The sequence below is a fragment of the Zootoca vivipara genome, chromosome 10 (genome assembly GCF_965207765.1).
Source record: "Zootoca vivipara chromosome 10, rZooViv2.hap1.1, whole genome shotgun sequence".
Taxonomy (NCBI): Eukaryota; Metazoa; Chordata; class Lepidosauria; order Squamata; family Lacertidae; genus Zootoca; species Zootoca vivipara.
Window position 1 is genome coordinate 61,770,152 of NC_142593.1, and position 25,181 is coordinate 61,795,332.

Genomic DNA, 25,181 nt, shown 5'->3' on the forward strand with positions numbered 1-25,181 from the left:
CTCAGAACCGGATCCTTTTATTTCCCCTCCCTCTGGGTGGCTCTCTCGCTAGCCATTCAGGGAGAGGCTCCCACCCTTTGGTGGAATCCTGAACTCTCCTTCCCTCCTCCCTCTGGAGACGGGGAGATTTTGGCATCTTTCTTCCCTTCAGATATCAGAGCAAACAGGGCTCAGTGCTGCATCTCCACTGTGGTTTGCATTTGTCCCTTTGGGGGTGAAGTCAAACTGTTGGGAGCTTGTAGCACCTGCTGTGGCTGCAGAGACCAAAGCGGGAGAGACGTCTTTTGTTGCATCTGGGGCAGAGGAAGGGGCCCAGTTGTGTCCGGTTGTGTTGCTGCAGATGCACCCCGGGCGTTCCTTCTCTTTTTGCTCCTCACAGTGGCCATTCATAGGATCATAGAGTTGGAAGAGACCCCGAGGGCCATCCAGTCCAACCCCCTGCCAAGCAGGAAACACCATCAAAGCATTCATGACATATGCCCGTCAAGCCTCTGCTTAAAGACCTCCAAAGAAGGAGACTCACTCCACCACACTCCTTGGTCACACATTCTTCCTCTGGTCACTGGAGATGCACAACCTTAGCTGGATAAGAACCAGGCCCCTTTCTTATCCGCATGTATTTCGCATAACGAACGCAAGCTTCCTGATGTCAGGGTGGTTGTGTCCAGGGAGGGTGGGCTCCTCCGGTATGGTGCTTGTGTCAGTTCAGCTTCTGCAGGTGTTCAACTCCAGGTGCCAACATTTTACAGTTTTTCGTAGTCAAACATCATAAGAAGAGACGCGGAGGCAACTGTTCCCTGAAACCCTGCAGAGCCCCTGCCAGTCAGTGCAGGCCGCAAAGGCAGGATTGAGATGGATGGACCAAGAGTCTCCCTCAGTACAAGCAGCATTAGAAACTCCCCTTGTTCTCGGCCAGGGGTAGGCAACCTAAGGCCTGTGGGCCGGATGCGGCCCAATCACCTTCTAAATCCGGCCCACGGACGGTCCGGGAATCAGCGTGTTTTTACTAGAGTAGAATGTGTCCTTCTATTTCAAATGCATCTCTGGGTTATTTGTGGGGCCTGTCTAGTGTTTTTACATGAGTAGAACGTGTGCTTTTATGTATGAATGTGTGGGGCATAGGAATTCGTTCAACCCCTCCCCCTAGTCTGGCCCACCACATGGTCTGAGGGATGGTGGACCGGCCCACGGCTGAAAAAGGTTGCTGACCCCTGTTCTAGGCACATTTTGCGACAGGGAATTTCATTGGTGTGAACAGTTTCTGTGCTCTGGGCGCAGTCCTGCGCCTAAGATTTCAGATTAACATGGCAGAGTGGAAGGAGAGGAAGACCTTTTTCTGCTTCCCCACTGCCAGCTACTTTCTGAAGACTGCAGGAGACCCTCTTAAGAATATTAGGGGGGTGGGCAGGGGAAGGGCTAGACCATGTGAAAAAAGAACATAGTATTATAGCTGCAGTTCATTCATTTTCAGCTTTGTATTCTTGTTATAAAAAAAAGTGTGCTAGACATTCCGTTGTTGCGCTCATAACCTGGGTTTAAGGTGCCATTTAGCTCCTGGCTTTTCTATCTCAGTTTCTGACACTGAGTACAAGGCCAGCCCCCTTTGCTCCTATGCCTCCCCACCACTTCTTTGGCTTCTTCTTCTGCAAAATCCAAGCAGTGTTGCCTCACCCTCACTTCCTCCCCTTATCGCTTCCTATTGTGCTGTCGTCAGTGAAAAGGTGCTCTCCACTTAGACATTGTTTGCTGGCTCAATGAGCTCATCTGTTTGCTCCTCGTCATTAAACTTTGTGAATGTTCTGTGGCACCTTCATAAAGTTGGCCAAGCTTTTGCTCTGTTTGAGCGATTCCTCTTGCAAGTCTGACCTGAGAATTTTTTGCAGTAATTTAAAATGAGAGTATCGGATTCAGTATTTGTTTTAATCTTGTACTGAGAAATGTATCTTTGCTGACCGACGGTCGAATAAAGAATGATGATGATGATGATTCAGTATTCGGGAAAATGAATGGATGGCAAGGTCATCCTAGGTCAGTGTTCAGCTTTAATTAAAACATTTCTAGTTAATTGAAGCCTCCCTCCCTCTCTCCCTCCCCCTCCCCTGTGGGTTCCCACCACTGCTTTCTCCTCATTCTTCTCCTTCAGATTTTATTTAATAGGGAAAAGCATCACTGCAAAATATGAAGAAGAGGGTACTTAAAGTGCACTCCCTCCTGTGGGAGTAGAAAGGGGGGGCAATTAAGAGAGGCTATTGGAAGGATAATAATCTTTTTATCACTAATCCCCCCAGTTGTGCTCACCAGGAAGCAATAAAATGGACTGAACCTGAAGCAGGAAGTTTTTGCTTAAAGGCAAAGGAGCCCTTAAAAGCCTCTGCAGTGATGTGCCTGTCCCCATTAATACAGCCAGGGCAGCATTTGTACCTTTATTATCAAAGAATCACAACAAATGTCTCAAAAATGGGAGATGTCTGGGACACTTCATTGAGCTGATGTCTGGATGATCTGTTGAAATTGGGTGGGAAAGCGTGGCAGTGGGTGGCAATTCCAGAGAGCAGGCATGGAAGCAGCCCTAGAGCTTGTGGCTGTTGCTTACAGGCAGCACAGACCCCTTGGGGGGCAAAGAGCACCCGTGCCCCCCTCTGCCCCTCTTCTGGGCAAAAGCCCAGCTAGTCCAAATGGATACATGGCTGATCTTGCTCTCCTTTTCCAAAGGTCTGCTTGCCCCACTTTTATACCTAGAAGAGGGACAGAAAAGTCAGTCTACTCAGGTGCAAATATTATTCCTATTCTGTTGGTTATCAGCTGTTGTGTGTTTGTGGTGTATTCTGCAGTGTGTTCCTGATACAACAGTAGTGCACTGGTGATCTTCCGCCATACTTCCTCAGAGCTACCACACAACTGCTTTCCGAAGGGGCTGCTGCACAACAGAAGCAGGAGAATAATAAACCTGAGCATTTGTGGTGTAAAAGTTCTTGAATTTCAGCAGGAAGTTAGAGGACACACGTAGATTGGAAGTGAAGCCGTGTGAGGGTGGATGGTTCAGTTGTGAGTTCGAGCCCCACATGGAGTGAAAGATTCATGCATTGCAGGGGGTTGGACTAGATGACCCTGGTGGACCCTTCCAATACTACAGTTCTACGACTGCTGCAAAACATTTGCAGGTACGACCAATGTTGAAAGCGAGATCACACGTGACCCCCCTAGTAGCATCATGAGCGCAAACCATCACGAATGTGCAATGTTTGTGCTCCAACCGGTTGCATAGAGTTAGTGAAGTTTGGCAGAGAAGGCCATACATTTGCAGGACTGTCTTGTCAGGGAAGGCTGCTTCTCATGAGCAAATAATTTTCCAATACAAAGGGATTTAACGTTAAACCAAATCTAATCAGAAACGTCTCCTGAGGGGAAGTTGCAAATTAAAATAGAATTCAATTTAGAATTTAACGTGCACATGCTTTGATGGCAGGGAGGAGGATCATATGGACTGTGGGCAGTCATGGTTCTGGGCATGAAATTGACTTCCTAATTGCTTTTTGAAGAAATAAGTATATGTGCTTTTCAAAGCAGAATCTTCTTGGGATATCCCCATTCCTTAAAATGGCCTAAATTACGGTTTAAGTTCCCCTCCCCTCCACTTTTTTTTTGTTTGGGGAAGCAGGTCACCTGAAATAATGGCCTGTCTCTCTTGCCAGCGTCAGCAGGATTAACATCCCATAATCTCAGTGATTGAATTAGAGATTTCATTCCTGTCCTCAGCGCTCAGTTCAAACCAGCAGCTGGGCAGAAACTTAAGGATGATTCTTGAATGGGGAAACGGCAGGAATCAGCTGAACCCTCAAACCCTGCAGAAAAAAATCCAGATCAGCTCCAGTCGTGGTAGAAGCGTCTAGAGCATTCGTGATCTCATGAAATTACATGGGGACTTTATTTAGTAATAAGGAAGTGAGCTTTTTAATTGCTGTGTGCATGCCAGTTGTGTATCTTGGCACAACTGACCCGTTGATGGAAGGGTACTTATTAATTAAATTTATACCCCTCCCTTTCTCCCAAAGGCGTCATGGGGGTGTTTACCCAGGGAGTCTTGCATTGGTAAGAACCATTGTGCCTGTCAGCCTTCGTTAGGTTTCCAGTGATGCTTGCAAGGATGGCCACCTTTTCCTAAACGGCCAACAATTAATCACAGCTCACCAGGGATGGGCTTCATCCATTTCCCTCCCCGCCTCTGATTCTCAGTGCCAGCTCAGATGGACAAGAAGTTGTCCTATGGACGGCAAGGGTGAGGTTCTGGTCTAGCCGACTCCTGGGCAGTGGACAGAGATGAGGATCGCAGGAAGCTGCCACATAACTTGGCTGTTGTTCCACCTAGCTCAGCCATGTTCCCTTGGACTGGCAGGGCTCTGCCAGATCTCAGGCAGAAAGGGCCTCCCCCAGCCCTGCTACCTGGATTTAAATTTTAAATAGGAATATTTAACTAAATAAGGGAATCAATCAGGGACCAAACTGCGGGAGGCAGTGCAAGACAGGAGTGCCTGGCGTGCTATGGTCCATGGGGTCACGAAGAGTCGGACACGACTAAACGACTAAACAACAATCAGGGATTGAACCTGGGATCGTGCCTGGATAGCTTGTGCTCTTCCATTGAGTCGTGATCCAGGTGTGGTCTGGGTTAGGCAGAGGGGGAAGTTTGAGCAAATGGGCAATGGGGTTACCATTTCACAATGGACCCAAAAACCCCCAGAAGGGAGTCTCATGCTGAATCTGCCAGTGCTTGCAGGACCAGGTCCCGGTCGTTGGAAGAACTGCATGTGGCTTGTAGCAAAGGCCTGATTGCAGAGCTGCAATCTGTAGCCTGGATGTGGGACCAAGGCCACGGCTCCTGCAGCTGGCAGCTACCTGCTCAGGTAAAGTTTACCCCTGTCAGCTCATGGATGTTCTGAGGACTCTTCCAGCCTTGGTTACCTGCTCTTGGCTTGATTCCATGGCTACAGGAAGGACAGGAACATAGTGTTATAGGAATTCTAAGGTCTTATATATATAAAATAAAAGTTCATAAATGTACAAGGCAAACACATACAGAGGGATATAGACCATGTGTCTGAAATCTAAGGTGAACAATCCTGAAGGCATTTTGACTCTCCCAAATGGACCTCAAATATTTCTCTGCAAGGAGGAAGGAAAAGGGGAAAGCTTTCCAATGGTCTTTGGACTGTAGGGGCTTACACCTCCCTGTAAATACAGTCTGGGAAATATCTGTTAAGTGAACACACTCTCAATATGCGTAAGAGATTCAGGAACTATCTCCAAGGAATGGCCAGGATACCCAGAAAAGACAATCAGATAAGGCATTATCAGGTATCCTGTTAGACAGGAGAGAGACAGCACACTCAAATTTCTGCTGAGGACCACCTCTTTCTGTGATGTATGCATGATGTTTTGGGGAGTGGTCTTGAGCTACAGGGTGGGCAATTTCAAAAGTCTATACAGTATAAGAGCTTGCACACCAATGTTCTGGGTTCCTCTCTTCCCTCCCTGCATGTGGTGAGTGGGGATCCTGTTGCAACAGTTTAATAAAGATCAGGCTTACTAGCCGCTTTGCTTCCCAATATTCTCTGGTTGGCCTCTGTTATTTTCTCCTACCAATAAAGAACCTACATAAGGACTTTATACGGGCTCTTGGGTACCCCATAAGGGAAAGGGAGCAGTTTTTTTTCTTACAACAATAGGAAGTTTCCTTACACCAAGCCAGACTATTTGCCATTGTTGTCTTCTCATGCTGGGAGAGTCTTTCAAGAGCCTCAAGCACAGGATTTTCAAATTTCTGGTCCTTTGAACTGGAGATGCCAGGCCCTGAACCATTTGCTTTCTTTGCCATTGAGCTACCATTCCTCTGGCCATGGCTTCCCCCTCTCTTTCATTCCTGTGGCCAGGATCCTTCCCAAGGACGTCATTCCCTATCTAGTGCTTCCACCTTGTCCCACTAAACCAGGGTCGGCAAGGTTTACCAGCAGAGACCCCCTGTGGGCCGGATCGCTCGTGCGCTTGCGATTTCCGGCGCCTGCGCAGATGTGATTTCCAGTGCCGTGAAAATGAGTCCCCACGCCACGCTGGTTTAGCACAGCGCATGGGGACTCGACAAGCAGGCTGCTTGGTTTGGGGGTGGCTCGGGGCCCGGTTAAACGACCCCCGTGGGCCGCTTGTGGCCCATGGGCCTTAGGTTGCTGACTGAGCCACTTGTGGCTGGATCTTCTGCAGCCCTTCCTCTTTTGGAGCCCAGCTTCTGGCACAGAGCTGAAAAAGGGAATGTCTTTATAGGATTCTGTGCTTTATTTCTGTTTGTGAGGTTGAACCTGAAAGGGTCAGTTGCCCATTAAAGCCTCTAGCTGCGGCCCTTGATTTCAGGCTCACTGAATTGCCGAGCCTCTCAGCCTTCTGCAAGGATTCATCATGGACATCACATTTTCTTCAGTAACAGCCACATTCTAATTTATGTCATAATATCCGATTTGTCATGCTCGTTCACAACCCAGCTGCCGAAGGCCTCATACATGATGTGAACCAAATCAGTTTCCCATATTAAAGCGAAAACATTTCTGCCGGAGGAAGGACTGAATGAAAAAATCCAGAAATTTGATGAGGGTATTATCTTGGAAGGATATTTTTTGGTGTTTGGGCAAAATAAGATACTGAAAAAGGCAGATTCCCCAAAGTTATCTATTTTCTTTTGCACCTGGCTATATATCATTTTGAAATGGAAATTAGGGGGAGGAGGAAACAGAATTTTCAGAGCGGGGGTTTGTTCGTACAACGTTTGCAGGCTTGGCCAGTGCAGCCCAACACAAGGCAAGAGAGAGGAAGTTCTCCTAGGAGCAGAAGTTAGATCACATCACTTCAAGCTAATAATAATAATAATTTATTATTTATACCCCGCCCATACTGGGCTAAGTATCGGTGGCTGGTCTGTAGCTGTCTTTGAGTAGCCGAGGAGCTGAACCCTTTCTAGACTGGCTCTGACTGAGGCCTGGCTTTATTTTAAATGTTATTCATTATTCATTATTAGATTTATGTACCACCATACATCAAAAGATCTCAGGGTGGTTCACACAATAAAAATACAAGATAAAAACACAAATGATTAGTTAAAAACAGCAAAACAATACCCCCCCAAACACATTTAAAAGGCTATAGAATATTAACCAGCCCAAAGTATGGTTGAAAAGGAAAGTTTTCGCCTGGCACCTAAAATATATATAACGACCCCTGTGGAGAACATCCCACAAATGGGGAGCCACTGCAGAAAAGGCCCTGTCCTCAGGTTCCACCCTCTGGACTTCTTGTGGAGCAAACTCACAAAGAAGGGCCTCAGAGGATGATCTCGGGGTCCAGGTTGGTTCATATGGAAAGAGGTGGTCCTTGAAGTATTGTGCTCCTGAGCTGTTTAAAGCTTTATAGGTCAAAATCAGCACTTTGGGCATGGAAACTAATGGGCAGCCAGTGCAATCGGGCTGGGATTGGTGTGAGATGCTCAAACCGTCTTTCCCCGATGAGCAACCTAGCCACCAAATTCTGCAGCAGCTGAAGTTTCCAAACTGTCTTTGGGAGCAGCCTTTTCTGATTAAAAATACAAACTTTCAAATTGTACCGTCCAGTATTCCTGACTTTAAATCTTGTTGTTTGTTTAGTCATTGAGTCGTGTCCGACTCTTCGTGACCCCATGGACCACAACACGCCAGGCACTCCTGTCTTGCACTGCCTCCCGCAGTTTGGTCAAACTCATGTTCGTAGCTTCGAGAACACTTTACTAGACTTTACGAGAACATTACTAGACTTTAAATCTAGTAATGGCTTAACCTGCAAAACCAGTGGGAGATACTGGAATCATTCTAAACTTTCTGAATGCTCCCAGGATCTTGCTAATTGCATGTGGCTGGCAAAAGCCCTGCAGAAGATGGATTTCTGTTCACGAAACTCAGTTTGCAAATGGAACATATCAGGTTTTATGATTCATTAAACCAGTTAGTTGGAAGAAAGAAAGAACTGCTTTTTCTTGGGCTGCAGCTCCCACCTGAGAAGCAAAGCATATTAGTCCACTGGGCTCTGTGCAGCCTCCAGGGAGTCGGATGCTTCTCTGCCTCCTGTGTTTACATCCTTAGATGGTTCAGCAAAATTTGCCTTGGATGTGATGTGCATAGCTGCCAAGTTTTCCCTTTTCTCGCGAGGAAGCCTATTCAGCATAAGGGAAAATCCCTTAAAAAAAAGGATGACTTGGCAGCTATGGTGATGTGTGAGGACTGGGGGGGGGGGCAATGAATCTCATCTCCCAAATGAACTTGCTGTCTACAGTGGGTTTCTTTGTTAAATGAACTTGATTTTATCTTCTTCTCACCCTCTAAATAACCTTTAAACACACAGAATGCTAATAAAGTCCGTACTGGAGAGGTTTTTCTTTAGCTATCACATAGCAATGCATTTTGGAAAATGAGTTTGTGCAAAGCTGGGATCTGCAGTAGTTGAGCTGTGATTCTTTATGGAAGTGCAGAATGCCGCCCTGAACCTAGACTCTAACTGTCATTTTGACTCTGTGTTCAGGGATTTGTCTCCCAAAGGCATGGCATGAATGGCAGGAGTGACTGTCCTGGCGCAACCCCAAGCTCAGCCGTCTTGCAGGTGGCGCTGGCCTGCTCTTCTCCTCTTCCTTGAGGTTCCTTTCTAATGAAGGGAAGCTGGCGCATTTTTGGAAATAAACCTGTTTCCTCATGTTTCCTGTTCTTCTCGTGCAGTTGTGCTTTAAGAAAGTTCATTTGAAACTTCAGCCTGAGTGGATGGCAGGGAAGCAAAATCTCTGCCAACAGAGCAGGAGAATGCAAGAGTTTTATTACAGGTTTTTGCAGTTTTGCATGGATTCTGGGGCACTTCCTTCCCAGTCAAGGAATTTCACACTGCAGGTTGAGAAGAGAACAAGAACATAAAGGAAATGCCCAGGAATGCTTTCCGGAATGATGAGGGACAGGACTTCCCTGTGGCCAGAACAGTGGGCCAGCTCAGGATGTGGCTGGAAGACGATGCAGATGATGGCTTTTGTAAGAACAGTACAGGAGAACAGACTTCTCCCTGCTTTAGGTCTTGTTTTCTGTTCTTCAGACACACAGTACTTAAATGCAGCTGAAGTAGAATTCATTTTGCATTATGGTGAATGAATAGCAAATCATGCCCTGGATTTATATAATCTTTTTGCCATCTGGCCATTCTTTCTCTCTTACTACGCTGACTGCTCTATCTCTCTCTCTCCCCCCCCCCCATCCAGTTCTAAAGGCTCTAAAGTTGAGCTTTTTGCCCCAATATCTCCAGCTGACTTTGCTTCCTGCTGTTAGGATTGTGCTGAGGGATTGTTTTATTCTGAATCCTTTGAAGATTAACAAGAATATACAAAAAAGAGGGAGTGGAGCTAATTGTATCTTCTGAACAGGCCTTTGGGCTTTGTGGCTGAGAGATCACAGAGCCAAGTAATCCCTTTGCCACTCTGCCTTATTTATCCAAAGAGTGGGGCGTTTAAAATTGGTTGTCTCTTGTTTTTTTAGAACTTGAGTTTTTCTTTGAATTAGAAAGGTGGGATAGAAATCCTTTGTGGCTGAATTAAATCATGGCCAAGTCACTTGGCAGTACCAAACACCTGTTATCATCTGTAGAAATTACCAACCAGCACAAATGTTTGCTACTATACCTGCCAGCACACACAGACAAATCTATGTTATTTTACCCAGTCAATTACATTTACACCCCACCTTTCTTCCAAGGAGCTCAAGGTTCCCCCTCTCCCGTTTTGACCTCATAACCCTGTAAGGTCAGGAGCAGGCATAGGCAAACTCCAGATGTTTTGGGACTACAACTCCCATCATCCCTAGCTAACAGGACCAGTGGTCAGGGATGATGGGAATTGTAGTTTCAAAACATCTGGAGGGCCGAGTTTGGCGAAGCCTGGTCTGGAGTGAGTGGCTCAAGGTGGGATCAAGTTGATTGAGAGTTATATTTATTGTTGTTATTGTTATTCGTGTTTTATATCCTGCCTTTCTGTAACACAAGTGTATGCAAGGCACAAAAATGCAGATAAAATATTAACAAACTGAAATGATAAATGAAAGCTGTATTTGGACAAAACCACATTTTTAAAGAGGACTACCTTTAAAAAGCCAACTGAAACAAAACTGTTTTCAGAGCCTGCGTAAAAGCAAGCAATGAAGGCGCCAGAAGTACCTCTTGGAAAGGTTGCTCCGTATTCTGGGTGCCACAACCCACAAGGCTCTGCTGCTGCCCTCTGCTACACCTCTTCCACTGGCAGGGAGATGGAAAGTCCTTGAGCAGATGCGTTATGGGAGAAGGCCACCCCCAAAGAGGTTCATTGGTTGTCTGGTTGGGGTGTTTGCCTTCCCTGGTTTCCTAAAGGCTTCCCCATCTAATCGCCTGAAGGCCTTTTGCTCACCACGGGTGGCCAGGCAGGTGGCTCCTTGACACTTGTCTGAGGCAAGTGTGTTTAACTTCCTGGAATAGGTCCTGATCCTTTCTCTTTCCTGGTCCTCTTGCTCACCTGCCGCTGTCTCTGCTGGACTCCTAATCCTTTTTCTTCAAGTGGGAAGCCGTGTGTGCTGATTCTAGGCACGCACGCACACACACACACAATCTTAATTCAGCATTTGGGATAAATATTTACTTGTTTGAAAATTGAGCCAAAGTGTTGGGTCAGGAAGGGAAGGCCATAACTTAGGGATGCTTCACAGGACCCTGCTTTGGTCCACTGGGAGAATCTCTTTGGATTTCTCCCCAGGCTTGCTTTCGCCATCCTCAGGTGTGCAGTTCCAGACCTTCCTTTCTTGACAGATAAGAGCTGCTAAAAAAGTAAACGTAGCTCCTTGCCCATTTGCAAGAGCTGTGCTCTTGTTTCTTTTGCTTCTTCATTCCCATGTCCTCTTCTGGAACGGGGTGTGTGATGCTGCTGCTTCAGGATCTGTATCAGAAACATCTGTATCAGGAACCTACGCAGATGTTCCTTACGGCTCAGCAAAGCTCGGTATCTAGGCCACAGCTTGTGTTCTCGCTTTCCATCTTTTCTGTGCAACCCCCCCCCCCAGCTGACCTGAGCATCCACAGCAACATGGGAGATTATCATCTGGTGCAATTCTCTCCTATCAGAGGTTCTCTGCTGCTTTCTATGGGCTTCCAGGATTGCTGACAGTGTGTTCCTCTGTCTGAAATGGGATCAGATGTGGCAGAGCTAATTGCCTCCAATCTGCTGAGTTTTGAAAGCGCAGGAGTTATGGGGGCAGCTTGCGTGTGTCAGGCAGGACAGTTAAGGGTGGCTGTTAGTTCTCTCCCCCCCCCCCCGGGGTTTGCTCTTAATTGGAGAGCCTACCTGTTCATAGTTTTGGCAGAGAGAAACCAGAGGCTAGATAGTTGCTGTGTAGATTCAAAGGAAGAGTGTATTTAATGGAAGAGCTTTAGCGTAAAAGCGTGCTGGAAGTTGCAGTTGGAGCTGTCATGAATCACACACACAGAGGTTGTCCCGATGTTTCCATACTGTGAGAGGGGATAGTTCATGCAGTGAGCAAGCTGTCACTTGCTGGTAATTGGGCAACTGGTGGCTTAATTGAAGGCAGACAGAGCTCCTTACTCAGGCAGGTGAAAGGGAAAAAGGGAAGAAGAGAGGAAAGTGAATTGGGCTTACAGGCTCCTTGCTCCCCTTCAGGGCTCCCTTACCTGCTATGCCAACACCAAGCACAGCGAGGGTGAGTCTGGACAGATCAGGGCTTTCTGCTACTTGCTCTGACTGGGCCTTGACTAGAAAGGGCTGGGGTCACCCAGAGTTGGCTCGGCTGGGCAAATGTCAGGCCCCAGATGCCTATGAGGGCTCAAGGGACCAATATTTTGGCTTTTTGCTGGGCTTCCTGGAAGGGCAGGGCAGGAGCTGAGCAAGCAAGCCACAGCTACTCTTGCTGCCTCCTTTAAAGTGGAGGGTGGCAGCCTGCATAAACCTGCCCATACCAGTCGTAACCAGGGTGGTATGGGGAATTGTAGAGGTGTAAAGTTGGAAGGGTACCAAAGGGTCATCCAGTCCAACCCCCTGCAATGCAGGAATCACAGCTGAAAGGCCATAGCTCCTTGCTAGAGTCTGGCCTGCAGAAAGGTCCCACATTCAATCCCTAGCACCTCCAGGCAGGGTGGGGAAAACGCCTGTCTGGAAGTGAGGAGAGCCTTTGCCAACCGGGGCCCCTCCAGATGTTTAGGACTGTGACTGTCCTCAGTCCCCGCCAGCACTTCCTCTTGAAGTCCAGAACATCTGGAGGGCACCCTGTTGGGGAAGGCTAGCATAGGGCAACCAGCCTAACCAGCCAGGTGGGGCTCCCTATTGGCTGTGCGCTTGTTCTTCTTCCTTGTAAAGGGTGAACTCGGAGAGAGACACACACAGTTTGTGCACAGAGCTCTCCTGGCGCTGCTGTTGCAAGTCTGCAGTGGTTGCTGCAGGGCGGCTCAGATGCAGGTGGAACTTGGCCTGTCCAGCCGTGCTCAGTTGTTTTGGACCCGGGTAAGTGGTTTCCTTGTCCCCCGTGATACCGCAGTTCCAAGCCCCTCATGAGCACAGCCACCATCCAGAGCTCCTGGCTTCGGGGGACAAGAGCCAATTTGTGCTGACAGTGCAATACTCCTTGGACAACAACATGCTTTGTTCTCCGTTTCAGCGTTTCTTAAATATTCCCCCGTTTTTTCTGAAGGAAAGTGGGGCAAAGCATTGGAGTGGCTTCTTATCCAGGTTCCTTTGTTGTGAAAAATGAAACTAATTTGAAGGCTTCTTTCTCCCTTACCTGCAGCCGAAACGTTTAACAACCTGAGAGTTAAAATGCTTGAGGTTGGAATAATCAACTGACATCCTCTTTTTTTCTTTTACAGTAAAGAAAGCAAAGCTGCAGGGGCCACCAGGTGAGCGCAGATTTTCTTCTGCCCAACAAGTCTGCCTGCTGACATCCATGTTCTTGCAATTGCCTCTTGGCTGGCTCTCTGCTGGCAGGAATTTTCTAGCTTCTGAGTGTTTGGCCTGCTTCTTCCCTCTTGCTAGAGAGGGTTGAATTATGCAGTTCCTTCTAAAATCCAAAATGGTTGGACAAAATAACGATAATAAATTTATTAGATTAATATATCGCCCTCAGGGCAGTTCACAAGATAAAATAAAGCCAGGCCCAGTTATAGGCCTGACCTTGGCCACTGAAAAGTCTCAAGGGTTTCTGAAGCAGCTTCAGCACAGCACCATTACACAGTGGTACCTCGATTTCCGAATGCCGAAAACCCGGAAGGAAATGCTTCCGTTTTCGATGCACCTTGGAAGTTCCACGGCTTCCGCTTAATCCCCCCCCCCCAAATTTCTCAATTGAATTTGCAGACTGCCCTTTGCGCCTTGGTTTCTGAACGTTTTGGAACACAAACAGTCTTCCGGAACGGATTACATTTGAAAACCAAGGTACCCCTGTATAAGGAAGTTACCTTATACAGGCAACCACACCTGGGAGCCTTGGAGTATTAAACTGAAGCAGCTCCACTTTGCTATCAGCAATGAAAGCAGCTTGATTTCTTACATTTCAATGGAAACTGAGCAATTCCACCCCCCCACCCTTGACTCCTGGCAGTTCTTAACACATACCGGTAGCTAGCATTCCTTATTGTGTGAAACCTTTTTCAGTCATTGGGGCCAGATCATGAAGGCCAAGGAGGTGGCAGTGGAAACTTCTCTTCTGCCCCTGCTCTCCTGCCATCTCCTTGCTCTGCTGAAGTGCAGCTGGTGGGACGGGGGGAGTCATTTTCTTTCCATCAAATATCATGTGTTGGCAAGGAGGAGTTTGAGACACTTACCCTCAGGTGAAACAACTCTGCTTTCTCTCTAGATAAATTCAATACGTATGTGACCCTGAAGGTGCAAAATGTGAAGAGCACCACGGTTGCTGTTCGAGGGGACCAGCCATGCTGGGAACAAGACTTCCTCTTGTAAGTGAATGCTGTGGGTCGAGGTCACACCTGAAACTGGAGTGCCGTGTTGCTAAGTGTTAATTTTGTCGCTCAACTAGCAGGGGGTAATGATGTTCCACCAACTGAGTTATGGGAAAGCGAGTATTTATGTTAAATTTCATACAGGGAGGATAAGATGGGAGAAATTGGGAAATTAGGCACTTTAAACATGTTTTTTTGTCTTGGGAAAGAGACAAGAGAGGAAACACCATATTGTTCGGTTAAATTAATAATAGATCACTGTACAGCCATACCTTGGTTTAAGTACGCTTCGGTTTGAATACTTTCAGTTTAAGTACTCCGCGGACCTGTCTGGAACGGATTAATCCACTTTCCATGGGAAAGTACGCTTCAGGTTAAGTACAGACTTCTGGAACTAATTGTGTACTTAAACCGAGGTACCACTGTATTGAAAAAAGTAATGCTGAGGGGGAGTTCAAAGCAAAAGATTGGATAGGATTGTATTTATGGTATATGGTGTCCCCTTCCTTTCAAGAGCATTGTAAGTATTGTATTTCTTTTGAATGTTAATATTGTTGGTACTCTGAAGATCTTTCCTTTCCTTTGAGATTTAAATGCATATTAAACTGTTGATATTAGTAAGTTATAATTAAAAAAACCAAAATGCTGAAAGCAGAAACATTCACCTTTCTCTGTTTGTTGGGAAGTTGCAAAGGTGTTGCTTGAAAACACATGTTGCTCTCTGTAATACCTTGCCTGGGCTTCTCCACACTGACATCTCCAGCTGGCCAGGTAAGGGACATCATGCCCTTCCCCAAACAGCACATGATCTCAGGGAGGTATCCAGTGAAACAGATCTGCTAGCATAGGGCATTTGGGCTGTGCAACAGAACTGCCCCTCCCTCCTTCCCTCACCTCTCTTTTTTTTTTAAATATATTTTTTATTAATCGTTTTATCAACAAACATACAAATACTAAATACAAAAAACATCAAAATACAAAATACAAAAACACAAAAATCAAACAACATACAACAAAAAAATATATCATTTCTCTTCCAATTTGATATTCATTGTCTTCAGGCTTCCCCAATTCCCTACTATCTGATTTTCATTTTTATAAACTTCTATAGCAGTTTCTAAATCATCTTCCTTGCCCATCATGTAATCTCTTTAACACTTCAAAGTTAATTCATCTTCGTATCATCTACCCTTATTTCTAACTTTTAATCTTCTATTATCTCCCTAATGCCTTAACTTCTTTATTTTCCTGGATATTCTAACTCTAATCATCAAATACATTCCCTATATACATTTTAAATTTCTTCCAATCCTTTAAAACTTTGTCATTTGTCTGGTCCCGGAGTCTTCCTGTCAGTTCTGCCAATTCCATATAGTCCATCATTTTCATTTGCCATTCCTGCATCGAAGGCAATTCCTCTTTTTTCCAGTATTTTGCTATTAATATCCTAGCAGCTGTGGTGGCATACATAAACAAATTAACATCGTCTTTGGGAATTTCTTCCCCAATTATTCCAAGCAAAAAGGCTTCCGGTTTTTTCAAAAATGTGTTTTTAAACATCTTTTTCAATTCATTGTAAATCATTTCCCAGAAGCCTTTTATCCTAGGGCATGTCCACCACATATGGTAGAATGAGCCAACATCCTGCTTACATTTCCAACATTTGTTTTCGCTTTTGTGGTACATTTTAGCTAACTTGACCGGCGTCAGATACCATCTATACATCATTTTCATCAAATTTTCCTTCAACACCGTACAAGCCGTAAATTTCATACCCTTCTTCCACAATTTTTCCCACTCCGACATCATCACATTATGACCCAGATCCTTGGCCCATTCAATCATAACTGATTTTGTTTGCTCATCCTTCAAATGCCATTCTAACAACAAATTGTACATTCTGGACAAATTCTTATGGTCTGTCTCTAATAATTCTGTTTCTAATTTCGATTTTTCTGGTTGAAATCCTATTTTTTTATCTAACTTGAATGCTTCATTTATCTGCACATACTGAAACCAATCGCTCAACCTATCTTTCAATTGTTCATATGGTCTTAACTTGAAGTGGTTTCCCACCTCCATCAAGATATCTTTGTATTTCAACCTATTCTCATCCATATTTGTCCTTTTAGGTTTCTTTGCCTCAAGTGGTGAAATCCACCTAGGAGTTTTTCTTTCCAACAAATCTTTATATCTCATCCAGACATTAAGCAATGATTTCCTAATTATATGACTTTTAAAACCTTTATGCAATTTCACTTTATCATACCATAAATATGCATGCCAACCAAATGCATTATCATGGCCCTCTAAGTCCAACAAATCATCATTGTCTAACAAGAACCATTCCTTCAGCCAACAAAAAGCCGCGGCTTCAAAATATATCTTTAAGTCCGGCAAGGAGAATCCTCCTCTTTCTTTTACATCAGTCAAAAGTTTATATTTAATTCTTGGCTTCTTCCCCTGCCAGACAAATTTAGACAATGTCTTCTGCCGCTCTTGAAAACATTTCATTTTTGTCAACTCACCTCTCCTCCCCCACCCCGTAAATCTATTCTGGAGCAGATTGGGGGTGGGGGTGGGGTGTAGAGAGATGAGAGGTGGTAGAAGTTGCATTGCGCAAGCAGAAATTTTTGCACCAGCGGATCTGCTTCTTTGGATGCCGTCCTTGGTCTGCTTAAAGGGGTGGCGATTCCTTGCAAATGTGAAAACTTAGGTACAAAATAAGGGGTGGGGCCGATCTCAGGGGAAGAAAGGGATCTGTCAGGACTGTGAACTTGGGTTTTAAAAGAAGTGGAGCAATCTACTGTGGCTCAGGCTACCATGTAGTAGAGTCCTTTGTCAGAGGTAACTTTAAATTGTGCGTTGAGATTTGGCTGGAGGAGCATCTTCCAGGCAAGCCCAGCAGGCTTTGACTTGTGGTCCTGAGTAGACCTCTAGTGGCCGAAATGCATCTCTGCAGTTGTCTGTGCTAAGGCTGGTGATCCTCCTCCTGTCTGTGGGATCCCAGGAAATCCTCCTGTTGGTCTGGCTTGACCTGCAGCTGAAAGACAGTGGCTATTAAGATTAAAACTGGGACAAGGCAGTCAGTTGGGAAGCAATAAGAATGGTCATTGTAAAAATGGCGAAGGTGGGGGTCCAGTTCCCCCCCCCCAGCTGCTTATGTGTTGTGTCTCTTTACCTCCTTTGCAGCGAGATCAGCCGCCTGGACCTGGGCTTGATCGTGGAAGTATGGAACAAGGGGCTGATCTGGGACACAATGGTTGGGACAGCGTGGATTGAACTGAAGGCCATCCGGCAGGCGGATGAGGTCAGTAGACCTTCAGAGCCGAGAGAGATGCTCTTCACCCCCCTGGGACTTCTGAGGGGTTTGGGGTGGCAGTGAAGAAATGTCAAAGAGCTTTCCCTGTGCTGTTTGGTTGCTTCTGTCTAGTATCCAGGATGATGCTGGATTGCAACTGCCATCATCCCTGGGGGCTGGTCAGGGTGAATGGGCTGATGGGAGTTGGAGTCCAACAACATATTGAGTCTTTCTGCCCTAGAGCTGCCCTCTTCTTCCTCATCTGTACTGAAGCAAAGGCTCATGTGACCCAGCCAGGAGATGGAAATGTCGCATACTTTGTCCACGCAGTATTGTTGCAAGATCCAGAAATTAGGGAATCCTTTTCTAAAGCTCCCCCCACCCCTTGACTTCAGTCACAACTGATCCAGGCACAATGACCCGCTTAAGGCATGCAAGGAAAAGTAATTTTACACCACACTCTGTACTGTCTTCTAAGGCTGTAAGTGGAAACGCTGCTGTTCAGTTGTTGTTTCTAAAAAAGAAGGCCTGTGAATTAAAGGAAACCTCTTGGTTCCTCTTCTCAGAGCCCATTTAGGCCAAGAGGGTTTTCTGTTGACTGCAAAGGATGGTTTGTCTCAAGCTCTGAGTCCACAGGTGAAAGACGTTCTGTGATTCTGCCACAGCAAATGAGCAGGATTTTGTTTAGTGGCACATTGCTTGTTCTCTACAGTATACATATTTTGTTTTTAATAGATGATTTTCTGCTTTGGGGCGTTTGGACTTCCAAAAAGCAGTAAATAAATTGTAGCAGCAACAGCACACTGGTGGTCTCTGACATATTCTGTAGAAGCTTGAATTCCTCCAAAAGTTCAGACCATTTCCTGATGTGGTTTGGAGTTACCATATCAATTCCCTCTTGCAGGGGTGGGGGTGGGGGGACCTAGTCAGACGGTTTTGCCAATTGATTTGATGTGTTTTAAAAGTTTTTTAGTTTTTAGTTTTACATTTATTTTTTGTATGTTGCCACAGTTTTTTATGATGTGTGTTTTATAAATTATCTAAATGCATGTTGTTGTGCCTCTGAGCACTTTGGGGCCTGCTGCGTATGGGGCGATAAAATAACAGACATGAGAAAAGTGGGGAGATGGATGGGGAGATATTTCGGGTGGAGTTGCTGATGCCCTTTCTCTTTCCAGGAGGGCCCTGGGGAGTGGTCTACCCTGGAAGCCGAGGTCTTGATGAAGGGCCATGAGGTCTGCGGCACCAAAAACCCAACACCTCATCAGATTTTGTTGGATACAAGATTTGAGTTGCCTTTTGGTGAGTGCAAATGACTTTCTGCCAGCCCCCACCATCCTCTGTGAAACTCAAAGACACGTCTTCCCTCTTGCTTCCCTGATGTGCGTCCACCGTGTGGGTCTTTTCTTAGTGGTGGTTTCCTTTCAGAAGTTAGCTCCAATTAAATAAGGCTTACAGTGCCATATATGGGAGGACAGTTTTGGAGCCCTGAGGTTTTCTTGCAGCACGGCATTTTCCATAAGTGGGGTGTGTGTGCTTATTTCACATTGCCTAGCAACCAGTAATCTTTATTCAGAGTCATCAGACTGCTGAGTGCAACTAATAGAAGGAAACTTGAAGGTCCTTTAGTCCAGCCCTATTATGCAGTGTCTGAATTTCTTTGTAAAATATGATTGGTAATTCTGAACAGAGAATTTTGCAAATAATGCAAGTAACAACACTGTCCATTTTAAAGAGGGCCAGTCTACTCTCTTCCTATTTGGGGGGTTTGCCTATGTCTGTGGTGGGGGGTGGCGCCTTTCAGGCAGACTTTGAGATGGAGAGAGGGCACAAATTGGCTTGTGTTGCTTCTGGGGAGGAGTCCTCTCTGCGGCCATTGTAAACACCCACATCCATAAACCACTTCAAGCTCCAAACTGCAGGCTAAGAAATGCACCCCCCAAAGCAGCCACCTGGGATGCCCGTTTTAATGGACTATTTCTTTGTACAGTGTAACGGCTGTTGCCACACAGGCTTTAGTTGGCATAGTTTGGCTCAAAAAGGATTCCTTTAGTGGGACATTCCTCGCCCTCTTAGCTGTTCAGAATGGTGCACAAGTTGTAAATAGTCTGAATTGTGTGCCTCCCTCTCCAGGAAAGGTTTCTGCTGTTGGAGGGGAGCCGTATCTTCCAAGAACATACAATGCTGCTTTTCAGATACTATTATAATTTCATGCTTGAAGAAATAGGAGAAGGCTACTCCTGCTTAAGGAGTTTGAGAACTGGTGAATGCCTTGATGGGCTCTCCGGGACAAAAAGCAGGACCCTTTCCAGCCTCCGCATCCCAGGGCCATGTGCCTTCCGTGGTTCCTTGCAGGTGCAGGAATGAGGTGCTCTCAGGATAAAGATTGCATCCATGTCGAAGGAGCTTTAGCGTTGTGGGTCCCACCTCAGTCACTGTCCTTCATTTTGACTTTTGAGTATGAGATCACTTCTCTCTCTACAGCAATATCCCACCATTCCCTCCCCCCGGGGGGGGGGGGAGAGAGAGATATTTAGAAATCTTGTGTTTCATTTCCCAGGTGAAAGAGCTCCTCTCCTATGTGATAAAATGGACGTGGAAGAAGCGGTATACCTGTGTGTTTGGTTCAGCATGTTTATATTCATGGAGCCAGCTTTGGGTTCAGATGGCTTACAAAGCTCTCCCACAAGCCATTTCCAAAGTTGCTCAAGGCTTTCTTTGATGACAGAGAGAATATAATGACCTGGTGTGGAGCTGTTGCATGTTTGTGGTGGTGTTTGCGAAACGAATCGTCTTATCTCCGATAAGATGCCCAGAAGCATGCTATGGAAATGGCTCTCTGAAGCCAGGATGTGACAGGCTCTTGGCAGATCCCCAGCCACTCTGCCTGGGCGTTGCAAGATTTGCAAGACAGGAACACGTCTGAGGATGAGATTTTCATCCCTTTTTTGAAGAAGAGTTCTTGACTGTGGCATTGGGCATGTCAAAAGCTAGCTCGCTGGGGCTGGTGGGAGTTGTAGTCTGACAGATCTGGAGGCCTCCATGTTGGGGACAACTGAGTTAGAGGCGCCTTGGTTAATGGGGACGGGGTGACGTTTCGGAGCTCTGTGCAGTCTCAAACCTCCTTCTGGTACCTGCAGAGTCCAAGAGGTCTCTCCTGGCCCAGCACTCTGCTTCCAACTTAACCTGCCTGAGTTTTCTGGGAAGTTTCCAGGCAGGCATGATTCCATCACCTGCTTGAGGCACAGGCATGCTCCCCCTTGGGCCATGGATTTTGTGTTCTCCTCTTTTCATCTCCAGCCTCCCTGCCTTTCCTTTCCCCCCTTAATCAGAGTTCCAAACATTCTGGAATTGGAAAAGCCAGCAAGAGACTTAACTTTTATGTTGCTGGATTTGTGATGTTTTCCGGGGTTTCCATTCAAAGAGACCTGTGGACCACAGCTGTTTTTCTGCTTTGCCTCTGCAGTCAGTTGTGTTTTGCCGCCTCCTGTTTCTCAGTCTGATCTGAAAAGTGGGGAAAGTATGAAACATTACTTGAACCTAATGAGCGCTTGTTGACACTGTGCCTGCTTTTGCTGCCGCCCTCATTGTTCTGACCCCTGGCCCTCCTCTGCCTCCACCCTCGTCCAGGAAGTCATGCTCCTCTTCCCCCGTGGCTCTTGGCAGTGTGCGCCTGCCTCACCTGCTGACACAGTTCCGGTTCTGTAATCTGACTGTGCAGCGCACAAGGGTCTGTCCACCATTCCTTCTGTTCTCAACGAGCCCAAGAAAGCCTTGTCGTTTTTACAGCTGAGGTTTATGTGTGTGGTTTTTGTTTCTGTTCTGAATTGAACCAGCATCCCTGGTCATGTGCTATTCTGCGCAAGCATGCTCTGCTTTTAAAAGTACATGTCTGGCCCTATGGATGTTCTGGGATGTTCGATGCTGTGACATTGTTGAGGCTGGGCAGCTGTGGAATTGGGTGGGAAGCCTCTGGCAGCCCCATGTCAGAGCAGAATATGCATATAATAAAATATATGTTGGGGAACCAGGATGGGAGCAGAAGCCTACTTATTCTGCTGTCTTGCAGACATCCCGGAAGAGGAAGCCAAATACTGGACTCAGAAGTTAAAGCAGATAAACTCCTTGGAGGAAGATGATGAGGTGGGTATGCTTTGCTCTGCTCTGCTCCGTGCTGCCTTGGGGCCTCTTGCTGGAGTCTGGCCAAACGCCCATAGGGGGCTTTGGGGGATCTGGATAAGGTGAGATGGTATACCCAGCTCTGGATTGTACAATTTGAGATTTCAGCTGGGTGCCCCTATGCTGGAATGCTGCCCATTGAACGCACATTCCTACAGGCAGGAGGAAGGCTAGTCTAGGACTGTTCTCCCCCATGCATAGCAGGCCAGGTGCCAGGGGTGAGAGCATGGGTACATTTACAAGAGAGGATATTGTGTAGCTGCTTATAAGGAGGCTGGGTAGATGAGAGACAGCAGCAGTCAGTCTGTGTGTCTACGGGGCCATTCTCACCCTGCCAGCTGTGCAGGCTGACTTTCCAGCGCACCATTGGATAATGCCATTGGATAAAGAAGAGCCACCGCTTTTGAAAGTGACAGGCTCACTGAAGGCGTTCTTTGGTTCTGCAGTTATTTATTAGAAATACAGGGGAAGAAAGGTAGCCAAGACCCGGCCTAGGGAAACTCCCGTTTAGCAACAAAACAAAAGCTCACTGAATCCTGGAGCCGTGTTAGCTAAAAAGAAATCTCAAGGTGGTACTTCATCTCTACAGGATACATGCAGGCAGGTGGGAGAGGTGGGGGCAAGATTTCTGCCTGTTGTACAGCTTTCCAGGCCATTGGTCTTCCATTGGTGGGTAGGGACCCATTGCCAAGAACTGGCCTGATCTAAGGTGGGGCGCAGCAAAAACAGAAGGAAATTACTCCCCCAATGCCTCTGTGGGTTTAAGGTTGGTCCCTGGGTCTGAGAAGGCGGAAGACCACTGTTCTAGGGCTACCCTGTGCCCTCCATACTTCCTTGCATTTTTATTTAATTTAAATCATTTATGTTCTGCCTACCCAAAGTGCAAGGTGGTTTACAGCAAAGATTACAACAGTATAAACACAGAACAACAAAGTTTGGCATTGCCAAAGTCCCAGTCCCCGCTCATTCCTTTCTGTTTCTTTTCCAATTCTGTTTCTGTTTCTGTTCTCATTCCTTTCTGTTTCTTTTCCAATAGCCCCTGTCTGCTGAAAATTGTTTTACTGCATTCCTCATCTCTACTCATTTCCCTCCTTAGCATTCGTTTGCGGAAGAGGTTCAGAAGCAGCCGCTGCCCACTGCTGCCTCCCAGTGTTGTAAGTGAGAAATGTTAAGTCACTCCGTATTTCAATCCTTCTGTAGGTTGTCTTGCTTTCCTTCCTTTCTCCAGTGGAACAAAGTATGTTTGCTGACCTGTCAGCACTTCAGAACCCTGGAAATAATGATCCCTGGGCCAGCCCTGTCTGTCTGTGTCTCTCTTGGTAGTAGCATTCAGACATGATGTTCGCCTGTCCTTCTTACTGTGGTTTGGAGAGTGCGATGTCTCGGGGCAGCCAACTGGGTTCAAGGGGGCCCGTGGGGCAGAGGCAGAAGCCTTCCTTGCCAAGCCCTTTCCTTGCTGCTAGCAGCATTCTTGGCCTTGCAAGTCTGGTCAGGCTGAAGCCCCGGTTGGCCACTGCAAGGCCCCCCTGTGTAGCATGGCAATGGGAGCCGAAGTGGACTGCCTCCTAGAATGGCCGCTCTCTTGCTCAAAAAACTGGACCCCTTGGACCAGGTGTCTTTCAGTGTGTGGACAAGACTGAGTTTTCTGGTGGAAATGGGAGCATAACATCCGAAATCAAATAACAACGTTCTGCATGGAAAGGGGGAAGCGTTCTAGGGGCCTTGATCCTGTTTCAGCATAAGTGGCCTGGTTCATGCTTCTCTGTAGCCCAGCATGGAATAAAGGATGGTTTGCCATGAGTGAGCAGCATGCGCCCACATGCTCAGTCTTGCCTGCTTCACTCTGCCCCCAACGAGCGCAGAAGCAAGCCAAAGACTTGATGTGTGAAGCAGCGCTTGCGGGATATTTTTCTCCAAATCACAACTGTAAGCCGAGCTTTGCTCGCTGCTCATTTGAGATAAGCCGTCATTTGTTTCCAGTTGTGGGTCACTGCCAGATGCTTCCATTGTCAAGTCAGGAGCTCCAAGTGTTAACGATGGCTCTTTCTGCAGGCTAGGGTGCCCCTATTTCCGGCCCTTTCCCATGCACTGGGGAAATGTGGGGCTGTGGGGATCTCAGCGCTTACTGCAGAGCTGTAACTCCTGCCAAGTGGTGCTGATATGTGGATGCAGGGCGTAGGAAGGGGTGAGGGCAGTTCTGTTGTTTTTGTTAAATGCTAGCAAAGGAAACGAACAGATCCAGCTTTCCCTTCCTACCGGTAAGTGGTGTGCCAGTCTCCAAGGCTTTGTATATCTGAACTGCTCTCCTCCACTGAAACCTGGTAAGACTTGGTATTTAGAGTATTACATGTTGCCGGTTGCTTATCCACTAGGCTGATTAGAGGCTCTCTTCAAGAAGGTTAACATTAGGAATTGTTAATTACCCTGTTGCTGGACAAGCAAATTAAATATCTAGCAGCTTAATTACTTTTCTAATATCACTGAGTGGCATTATATAAACTTATTATTGAAGTATTTATTAAATTTTTATACCACTTAATATAAATGAAAAATTCTAAGTAGGAACATAGGAACTTTACAAAAGCAAGTATTTGTGTGGGGAGATTCTCCCCCCCCCCTTTTAACTGACTTGGATTGCACAGGATTTGGAGAAGGACATTGACTTAATTGCATATTAAAGTCCATGTGCGACTGAGCAGAAGAGGCAAAGGGTTTGCAGTTCACTGCATTAGTGCAAATGAGATGCACAGCTCTAAGCCCTGCAGGGCTGGAGATCATCCTCACTAGGCCTATGGATGGCAAGGGGGCGCAGGACCAAGCTTTGCAGTTCATTACGTGCACGGGGGTCTCCGTAGCCGCCGCGAAAGGCCTGCGTGATGGAACGGAGTCAGGGGAGGTGCCTTGTCCTTCAGCTGTAGTTGACTACAACTCCCATCATTCCTTGGCTGAGACTGATGGAGAAGCCCAGACTAAGAAGGGGGGGGGTGTATGTCTTTTAGTTTCTTTATATTAAAAGCCATGGTCACAAAATATTTCCTATGTTTTTGTGCATGGAAATGCACCTCCTAATGCCAGTAAATATCAAATTAGAGAATTATAGAAGAGTTGGAAGGAACCATGAGGGTCATCTAGTCAAAGCCCCTGCAATGCAGGAATCTCAGCTAGATCATAACATGCCCTTCCATCACTTGGAAAATGGAGTAAGCTTGTTTTCTGCTGCTCTGGAAGGTAGGACTCGAACCCATGGCTTCAGGTTATAAGTAGGAGATAAAAAAGAACTTTCTGACAGTAAGAGCTTCTGGGCAGTGGAAGGGACTCCTGGTGGTGGTGGACTCTCCTTCCTTGGAGGTTTGTAAGCAGAAGTTAGATGGTCATCTGTCATGGATGCTTTAGCTGAGATTCCTGCATTGCAATGGGATAGACTGGATGACCCTTGGAATTACCTTTCAACTACGATTCTATGATTTTTCATTAGATATGATTAAATTTAATTCTTTTTCCCATTGCGATGTTATCAAATGTACACCATTATAATCTGCTTCTACTAAAAAGTTACATATTTTAAATAGCTGACTTATTTGTTGCATAGATGTTGGAATTTTCTCAAATCATTCAAATTTTATGTTTTGGAAAATGCACCACTCCATGTTCACTTGGGGGCCCTGCCAACGCTACAATT

General features: G+C 46.3%; 1 protein-coding gene across 7 annotated transcripts in view; it reads left to right on the top strand.

The window, feature by feature from the left end:
* The window catches only part of UNC13B (unc-13 homolog B), a 160,196-nt gene that overhangs the window by 8,337 nt on the left and 126,678 nt on the right, over positions 1-25,181 (top strand). For all 7 annotated transcript variants that reach the window (XM_088652781.1, XM_035100685.3, XM_088652782.1 and 4 more), the window contains exons 2-7: positions 12,934-12,963; positions 13,920-14,019; positions 17,215-17,332; positions 18,502-18,625; positions 21,393-21,466; positions 22,599-22,656. In XM_088652781.1, coding sequence (XP_088508907.1) covers positions 12,934-12,963; positions 13,920-14,019; positions 17,215-17,332; positions 18,502-18,625; positions 21,393-21,466; positions 22,599-22,656 — 504 coding nt within the window. The remainder of the gene's footprint in view (positions 1-12,933; positions 12,964-13,919; positions 14,020-17,214; positions 17,333-18,501; positions 18,626-21,392; positions 21,467-22,598; positions 22,657-25,181) is intronic.